This window comes from Populus euphratica, unplaced genomic scaffold, assembly GCF_000495115.2.
Source record: "Populus euphratica unplaced genomic scaffold, PopEup_1.0 scaffold6.1, whole genome shotgun sequence".
In the NCBI taxonomy this organism is placed as follows: Eukaryota; Viridiplantae; Streptophyta; class Magnoliopsida; order Malpighiales; family Salicaceae; genus Populus; species Populus euphratica.
This window is the reverse complement of record NW_011499849.1, coordinates 4,634,649-4,643,140: the sequence shown is the minus strand read 5'-3', so window position 1 is coordinate 4,643,140 and position 8,492 is coordinate 4,634,649. Positions and strand designations below refer to the sequence as shown.

Genomic DNA, 8,492 nt, shown 5'->3' with positions numbered 1-8,492 from the left:
TACTTTTAAAACACTAAAACAAATAAACCTTATAAATGGAAAATGATGTCTCCACCACCCTCTGAAAGCAAAATTTGAACTTCAAATTAAAGTTGCTTAAAAAAGAAAAGGAAAATGTAAATGTCAAATACTTTTGAATCGTAAAAATTGAAGGAACGGACCGGGATGTGGGACCCATGATAAAAGGGACCCCCATTCTCCATCTACTTGGAATCGACTCAAACCCCGCAAATTCCACCTCCACAACCGGACATCAATCCTGCCCTCTCTGGCCCTTTTCTCTTTCACTCAACTCCGCTTCGCCAACAACAACAGCAACCATTCAACGGAAAAGTAACCGGAGAATCTGAAAAGGATAAGTAATTATCACATGGCATCATCATCATCGTCAAGTAACAGTGCTTTTCGAAATGGCAGCAGCAGCGCTCAAAGGCCACTTAAACCCCTCACTGCTTCTAATCTCAAATCTTCCTCTTTCAAATCCAGAGTCCACCCCTCTCACGCTCCTCTCTCATCTTTCCGCCGCAGCTACCCTTCCACTTTGTCCGCCTCCGACGACGGAGGTGAGTTCCTTCCTTTTCTCTTATTACATTTTGGCTCATCTCGAACTATGTTGATCACTAGTAGAAAGCATTTATAGTGGTTTTAGGTTTCCGACTTTGGATCTTTGTTTGAGTGGTGAAGGAGTATCAGTCTGTGCTGTGGATTTCAAAATGTTTTAATGGTTTTGACAGTGCTGGGAAGAGTTAGAGTGGCGGTGAGATTGCGGCCGCGAAATGCAGAGGAGTTGGCAGCAGATGCGGATTTTGCCGATTATGTTGAATTGCAGCCTGAGGTGGTCTGAATGTGCCATTATTAGAGTATTGTTTTTGAGCTTGGTTGTGGTGTTATTAATGATTCTGGGACCTTTTTTTTTTTGTTCAATCTCAGCTTAAGAGGTTGAAGCTTCGAAAAAACAATTGGGATGCGGATACATATGAGTTCGATGACGTGCTTACTGAATTCGCGTCTCAGAAGCGTGTTTACGAAGCTGTTGCTAAGCCTGTTGTTGAGGTTGGTTACTTTTGGTTTATTTATTTACATTGCTGAATTGAGCAACGATGCTGGCGCCTTAATGTCACTAAACATTATGTTTTGGGCGTGACGTATCCTAAAATCCTTGAACGTTGCTGTCAGCTTCCGTTTTGTTTGTATGGGTTATAATGCCACGCTGGGTGTTCATATGTTATCTGTAGGGTCTTATTTAAAATTTTTACTGATGTGAGTTTTCATTTTTTAGAGTGTTTTAGATGGTTACAATGGGACAGTGATGGCTTATGGTCAGACCGGTACTGGGAAAACTTTTACTCTTGGACACCTGGGAGAGGATGATACTTCTTCTCGTGGGATCATGGTTCGTGCAATGGAGGATATTTTAACAGAAATCTCTCTAGAGACTGATTCTGTCTCAGTATCATATTTGCAGGTTGGGCTCAAGTTAGGTGAAAGATGGTTGTACCATTGCATTATCTCTTTTTATTTGTTTTTCTTACATTTATTAAGTGACAAATTGAATGAAATTACTTCTGAACTTCTACTTCACCATGTTCACTTTGATCTTGTTCTGTTACAGTTTGTGCCTTCACAACTTACCTAACATTCTTGTTCTTTACAAACACGTATAGCTTTATATGGAGGCTGTCCAGGACCTTCTTGTTCCGGCAAACAATAATATTTCTATTGTGGAAGATCCAAAAACTGGTGATGTTTCAGTACCTGGGGCAACTGTTGCAGAAATCAGGGACCAGCAGAGTATTGTGGAACTGCTAAGATTAGGGGAAGCTCATAGAATTGCTGCGAATACGAAGTTGAATACTGAATCTTCTCGTAGTCATGCTATTCTAATGGTGAATAATTCTTCTTTACTTTTGATGCTCTTGATTCAGTTTTCTGTTTGATTAATAGTTGCATATTTAAGTGCAGGTTCAGGTTAAGAGGTCATTCACAGGAGGAGAAGATGCTCTTTCAAGTGAAATTGATAATTCATCTCATCTGGTCAAACCTTCAAAACCTATTGTTCGTAAAAGCAAGCTGGTTTTGGTAGATCTGGCTGGTTCAGAACGTGTTCACAAGTCAGGTGCGTATCAGAAGATGTTACTTTTTCTTTATTTCCATTGGACTATAAGTGTGGATATATATGAGGTGGAGTGTGGTTTCTGACAATCATGGCTTTCTTAAACCTCTTTCTCATGTTTTTATGAGTTAGTAGGTTCTTAACATACGCTCTTTCCTCATTTGATAGGAAGCGAGGGACATATGCTAGAGGAAGCTAAGTCTATTAATCTCTCACTGAGTGCACTAGGGAAGTGCATAAATGCACTGGCTGAGAATAGTTCTCATGTTCCAATTCGCGATTCAAAACTTACAAGGTTGCTTAAAGATTCATTTGGAGGTGAGTTGCCATTCTTATTCATGTAAGTTAATTTTTTCTCAGGTTTTGATATGATCTGACTGGATCAGTTAATTAGATGTTATTGGTGAGATCCAAATTAGTGATTATTTGAACCATTACCTTACCCTTGTTGTTTCTTGAGAGGAATAATTCATTTACTAATTTACCATTCAATGAAGGTTTATTTTCATAAATGAACTGGCTTCTTATTCAAGATTTCTCTGCAAAAAAACGCCAGTTCATATTTTGGTCACATGTCATCTCACTGCAGGAACTGCAAGAACTTCTTTAATTGTGACCATTGGCCCATCACCACGCCACAGGGGCGAGACTTCGAGCACTATATTGTTTGGACAAAGGGTGAGCACTGTTGATTCATGTGTCATGCCTTTGATCTTTGCAGTACATGCCATAAACAGTTTTTTCTCTCCTCTGTTATAATGTACAAATTACAAATGCTATTGTGAAATTTGTATTTCAACCTTTTTACATCATGACTTCATACCGCTTTTATTTGGCATCCCTGTTACTTAATGAGAGTTTTATTAATATTCATAGTGTATTTATGATGGCACCATTAAAGTATATTTTACATATTGATGTAGCATAAATAATCAACTGATTGTACATACTTCATCTGTCTTTAGGCGATGAAGGTGGAGAACATGTTGAAAATAAAGGAAGAGTTCGATTACAAAAGTTTATCTAGAAAGCTTGAAATACAAGTAGACAAGCTCATTGCAGAAAATGAAAGGCAACAGAAAGCCTTTGACAATGAAGTTGAAAGAATAAATCAAGAAGCACAAAATCGTATTGCTGAGGTGGAAAGGAACTTTGCAGAAGCCTTAGAGGTCAGTTCAGCTATTGATTATTTCCTGTAAAGAAGAACCTTGCATGTTACTTGCAATCAATAGCACTGTTTTCATTTACTTCTCTGTTCTTTTTGTACTAAACATGGAAAGAGCCGAGGCTGTAATGGTCAAGGATGGCACTCATTTTTTTGTCAATGCAGTTTATCTTATACTCTCATTCAGGGTTTAGTTTTTGTTTAGATCCTGGAAAGAACAAGAGAAATGAAAGTTGAGGGACTAAAAATGCCTTAGGAAGGAATATACTCGTGGCAGTTTACTCCTTTCATTCCTTGCTACCCTTTAACATGAAATTGGAGTCTTATTGTTTCAATTACTATAATATTTTTTTTCAACACCTTTAAGTTTCCCGTTGCTTTTTGTAGAAGGAGAGGCTAAAGTGTCAGATGGAATACATGGAATCTGTCAAGGAGCTAGAGGAAAAATTGTTAGCAAATCAGCAAAGCCATGACTGTGATGACTTCATCAATGATAATTGCAATGGAGAGGTAATCTTTATGTGGCACTTGTTGCTGTTGAGAATGTTGTCTTATGACTGTTGTCGGATTGAAATCTATGAATTCCAGTTAGGATTCAATCCTCTCTCAAACTTTATATTATCCAGCTGCTGTATAAATTTTGCCTTTGATAAAAATAATATTGATTATAGGACAGGCATATCCCTGCTAATTATGATGATGCACTTATAGTTCAGTACAGAATCTCTTGGCGCTGCGATGTAGTTACTCATGGCACTGGGTTACAATGAATGTTTTGCTGTTATATCTTGACCCTTGTCAGTGCATTTTGTCTTTTCTCTAAAAATTGATTTTCCAAATTTTTTCAATATGAACCCTGCCTTTTCTCCCATTTCCATCCTATTTCTCAGGAGCTGGGCCCTGTTTCTGAGGAAGTTTCTGATCTCAGAAAGTTGCTTCAAAATGAAATTCAGTTAAGAAAGGCGGCTGAAGATGAGACCAACAAACTTAAGGGACAATTTGAGCAATTTATGCAGCCAGGGGTAAGGATTAAGCTTTGTATTGCCTTTCTTCTCTGCACTTTTCCCAAACACTCCATCATCAATCCACATCCAACCAAAAAAAAAAAAAAAGAATAAATTGTGGATTATTCATGCACTAGGCTGGTGGAGATACAGAGATTATAAGGCTTCACAAGATATTGGAGGATGAGGCATATAAGAAAAGGAAACTGGAAGAAGAAGTTGTGATCCTACAAAGTCAGTTGTTGCAGTTGACTTTTGAAGCTGATCAGGTATTCAATTTAGAAATATTGGGCAGTTTTCTTTTTGTGCGTATAATCACTCAAACCATGATCATTTGCTCTTAGGTTGTGTTTGGTATTAGGTTAAAATTTGGAGGGAAAATGTTAAGAAGTAAGATTAATGGTTGTTAAGGGTGTAAAAAAATGTTAAAAGGTGAAACGTCAAGGGTGTTTGGTAAAAGATGAAAAATTATGTGTGATAGTGGGTCCTGCTTGAATTAAACCAAATGTTAAATTCAATATTATCATGAGAAATATTAAAATAATAAATATTTGTTGTCCAAAATTTGAGATGGGATCAAAATGAGGGAAAAAAATGGTGAAAATTAAAAAAAGAGAGGGAAAAACACAAAATTGAAAGCCCCCCCCTGAAAAATTCTTTTATTCCCACCTCTCCAAGGTTTACATATGACCCTCTTTTGAGGGTTGAACGTCAACCTCTAAATCTTTTCCTCTAAAAAATATACCAAACACGAGTAAAGGGGTGCAAAATTATGAACGTAAATTTTCAACCTTTTTACCATCTTACCAAACATATTCTTAATTTATAGGAAAATTTTTAATTTTTAACTATGCTTTTAATTCACGGGTTAAGTTAACTTTAATTGTTACAAGATGCAACGTCCTTGTCCAGTTGCCCATCCCCAGCCTTAATCACTGACATAATCATATATTATCTATAACTTTAACCTGGTTACACCATTGATGTTTGTAGGCAAAAAGGTATCTTGAAAGAAGTGGATCCGCAAATGGTTTCAGTGCTGTGGATTCCCTCATGTCGCAAGCTAGGCATTCACAATTTAAAGAGACTATGAATGGACAGAAGGCTCCAACTGCCTCACTTTTTGAACACGGTAATAAAATTCTTGCACAAAATCATGAACGATGTTTGGTCCATGCGTTTCTTTTAGTTTAATGATCAATGGGTTTGACAGTTGGATTGCAAAAGATTTTGTCACTGCTTGAGTCAGAAGATGCAAATGTACGAATACATGCTGTAAAAGTAGTGGCTAATCTAGCAGCTGAAGGTCAGTACTCATTTATAGCTGGAATGGATGAGCTGGGTTGTGGTAGATCCTAGGTTCAAACTATTGTACTTGTTATTCTTCTTTTTATCTCATGCGACTGATTTGTGTTTCACCTTGTATATCATGCAGAAGCAAATCAAGAAAGGATTGTTGAATCTGGTGGTCTTACTTCTTTGCTGATGGTCCTTAGAAGCTTTGAGGATGAAACTATTCGCAGAGTAGCAGCAGGTGCAATTGCCAATCTTGCAATGAATGGTAATTGTCACCCATACTTCTCTCTTGTCATCTTCACAATTATTGCTTTTTTGGTTCCAACACCAATCAGCTCCTAAATATATAGGTTCTGTGTATTGTTGCCTTTCTTCCAGAAGCCAATCAAGAACTAATCATGGCTCAAGGGGGAATTAGTTTGTTATCTATGACAGCAGCTGATGCTGAGGATCCTCAAACTCTACGCATGGTTTCTGGAGCTATTGCAAATCTATGTGGAAATGGTATGCTGCTTGTTCTGCTGCATCACGCTAGTGTTTCTTTCCTCTTCATATATTTTTGGCCATTATTAACATTATAAGAAGTTCAGTTTGCTGTAAAATAGAAGCCATGGAAAGGCTGCTAGACCTTCATCAAGACAGGAGTGCAAGAATGAAAATCTAGAAGTAAAGGAGTATTTCTAACAGCATGTTATCAAGAATCTTGCTAGAATGAAAATCTAGAACACATTTCAGTTAAGGAGTATTTCTAAAAGCATGTCATTATTGATTCTTGATGAATAGTTAATTTAATAACATGCCAATGAGCATGTAGCTTAGTGGTACTCTTGCACAAGCAAAAGGGGTGAGGTCTCAGGTTCGAGTCTCGCCTTTGTCAATGCAACTTAATAAAAATTGGAGCACATTCATCAAAGAAATGTCAATTTAATAATTTCCGAAGGCCATATACATATTCTTTAGCTTTGCTTCAGTGAATATGCTGTATTAAAGAGATGCCCTTGAGAGAAATGCATTTGCTGCAGCTGTTAATTTGCCTCCGCTATGGATTTAATGCTCAAATGAAAATTGTATGCTTTCAATGTTTTAAACTGGATGTCATATCAAATTATTGTGCGGTATTGATATACTACATTCTTTTTGTCTCACAGATAAGCTACAAATGAAGCTGAGGTCTGAAGGTGGGATAAGAGCTCTGCTAGGAATGGTGAGGTGTGGACATCCTGATGTTCTTTCCCAAGTTGCTCGTGGGATTGCAAACTTTGCAAAATGCGAGTCCCGAGCATCTACTCAAGGTTAGTTTTCAGTCTCATATGATCTTGACCATGAACATCTGTATTAAGGCCTGCAAACAGGCTATATCTGGACCTTAATGGCAATTGATATTACATTCAATCTGTGGTGGTTTGTCAAATCAGAAAATGGAAACTTATCATGTGTGTTTAGGGAAAGTTTTTATTTTCATTTGTTGCTTCGGAAAATATATGTTTGATTTTAGGTTGAAGTATCTGCTTACTGCTATTCTTGGGTTTTGTTCATGTGGGTTCATTTCTTTTGTTGTGGGGACACTTGGGCAAGTGTTAAGGTTGAGGAGATAATTATTGTACCTTCAAATTTGTTAAGCAATTCTATTAAATGTTCTCAGCTCTCACAGTCTGGCCAGATTCCTCGATCATGTTTGTCTGATAATGTGTCGTATGTCCAATAGCACACTGGATAAGAATATATCTAATAGTTCATAGACTGTGTTATGAACATATTTGTATGGGAAGATGTGAATGAATCTATATTCTTAATGTTAGCATTATGTTGGCCTACCACAGGATTAAAAAGTGGCAGATCTCTTCTTATAGAAGACGGCGCACTTCCATGGATTGTACAAAATGCTAATAATGAAGCTGCACCAATCAGACGCCACATTGAGCTTGCTCTATGTCACTTGGCTCAGCAAGGTAAGTGCCACTTCCTCATTTTGATCGAGAAAATTCCCTTTGACATGTTCCTTGAAAGGTCAAATTTATTTTTCAGAAGTAAATGCAAAAGAAATGATCAGTGGAGGTGCGCTTTGGGAGCTAGTTCGTATCTCACGTTATTGTTCTCGAGAGGACATAAGAGCTCTTGCTTGTCGGACTTTGAATTCAAGTTCCACCTTCAGGTCTGAAATGCGGCGGTTACGGATAGAGTGTTGACCACATGTTAATTTTTTGTTATCCTTATCTGTGGGCCAAGCTAGTTCTCTGGTTGCTGTATAGATTGGTCAAGAATCACGCATCATTCTTTGCACTGAATAATTACTTGGTCAATTGGAATACTCTCGCAATTTTTGTGTAAAGAGGCGAGACGGGGGGATTGTTTACAATTGATCTTGTGCTAGTGTATTAATATTTGTAGCTAGATTGAGGGAAAAGACGGGAAATGGTAGTTCTGACAAGTGAATAGACTCGTAGCCATCATGAAAAGAAAAAAAAAAAAAGTTTTGTAACTGGAGTTGTAGTCCCGCAGGACAAGGGACGCCTGCCGCACTTCACCGTGTGTAATTTCACTCCGTGTAAATTCACTCTATTTACCAGCAATGAAAATATTCGTTGGTCAGCTTTGTTATGGGGAAGACTACAGATCCTTGTCTCTAGACACTGCTTTGTAGTCTTGTTAGAGTCTACAGGAGAGGGAAGTGGGAATCAATCTAGGAGGACCTTACGTGAGGTCAAGGTTAACGAATTTTTCCAATGAAATAAATACAAAACAACCCTTTTCTAAGTTTTTCACAATGAAAAGTTCTCCATATAATTTTGAAAAATGGAAATCCTACGAGTCTCGAGTACGAATTTGCTGGGTAACCCTACTTGGTCAAATTAAAGCCGCGTAAGCCAATGTTTCACTTTCCTTCCCCCTGACCAGTAAAAAAGCATCTCCTTTT

General features: G+C 37.7%; 1 protein-coding gene across 2 annotated transcripts; it reads left to right on the top strand.

Annotated features, from left to right (window-relative positions):
* The first annotated feature begins 208 nt into the window (after nucleotides 1-208).
* On the top strand, nucleotides 209-8,057 carry LOC105120819 (armadillo repeat-containing kinesin-like protein 2). 2 transcript variants are annotated; one of them, XM_011019202.1, is made up of 19 exons: nucleotides 209-563; nucleotides 735-835; nucleotides 931-1,053; nucleotides 1,280-1,465; nucleotides 1,665-1,886; nucleotides 1,969-2,116; nucleotides 2,282-2,431; nucleotides 2,703-2,791; nucleotides 3,079-3,282; nucleotides 3,666-3,788; nucleotides 4,169-4,300; nucleotides 4,420-4,551; nucleotides 5,276-5,414; nucleotides 5,496-5,588; nucleotides 5,718-5,843; nucleotides 5,957-6,082; nucleotides 6,727-6,870; nucleotides 7,399-7,527; nucleotides 7,604-8,057. In XM_011019202.1, the coding sequence occupies exons 1-19, from the start codon at nucleotides 371-373 to the stop codon at nucleotides 7,762-7,764; spliced, it is 2,721 nt and encodes a 906-aa protein (XP_011017504.1). In that variant the 5' UTR covers nucleotides 209-370; the 3' UTR covers nucleotides 7,765-8,057. The 2 variants fall into 2 exon arrangements, with proteins under 2 accessions (XP_011017504.1, XP_011017503.1); XM_011019201.1 differs by having other exon boundaries at nucleotides 1,963-2,116.
* The last annotated feature ends 435 nt before the right edge of the window (nucleotides 8,058-8,492 follow it).

Coding starts and splice junctions, on each gene's coding strand:
- LOC105120819 (XM_011019201.1), top strand. CDS start 371: ATGGCATCATCATCATCGTCAAGTAACAGTGCTTTTCGAAATGGCAGC. Junction 1,466..1,664: donor TCTCAGTATCATATTTGCAG/GTTGGGCTCAAG, acceptor AAACACGTATAG/CTTTATATGGAGGCTGTCCA. Junction 7,528..7,603: donor ATGTCACTTGGCTCAGCAAG/GTAAGTGCCACT, acceptor TTTATTTTTCAG/AAGTAAATGCAAAAGAAATG.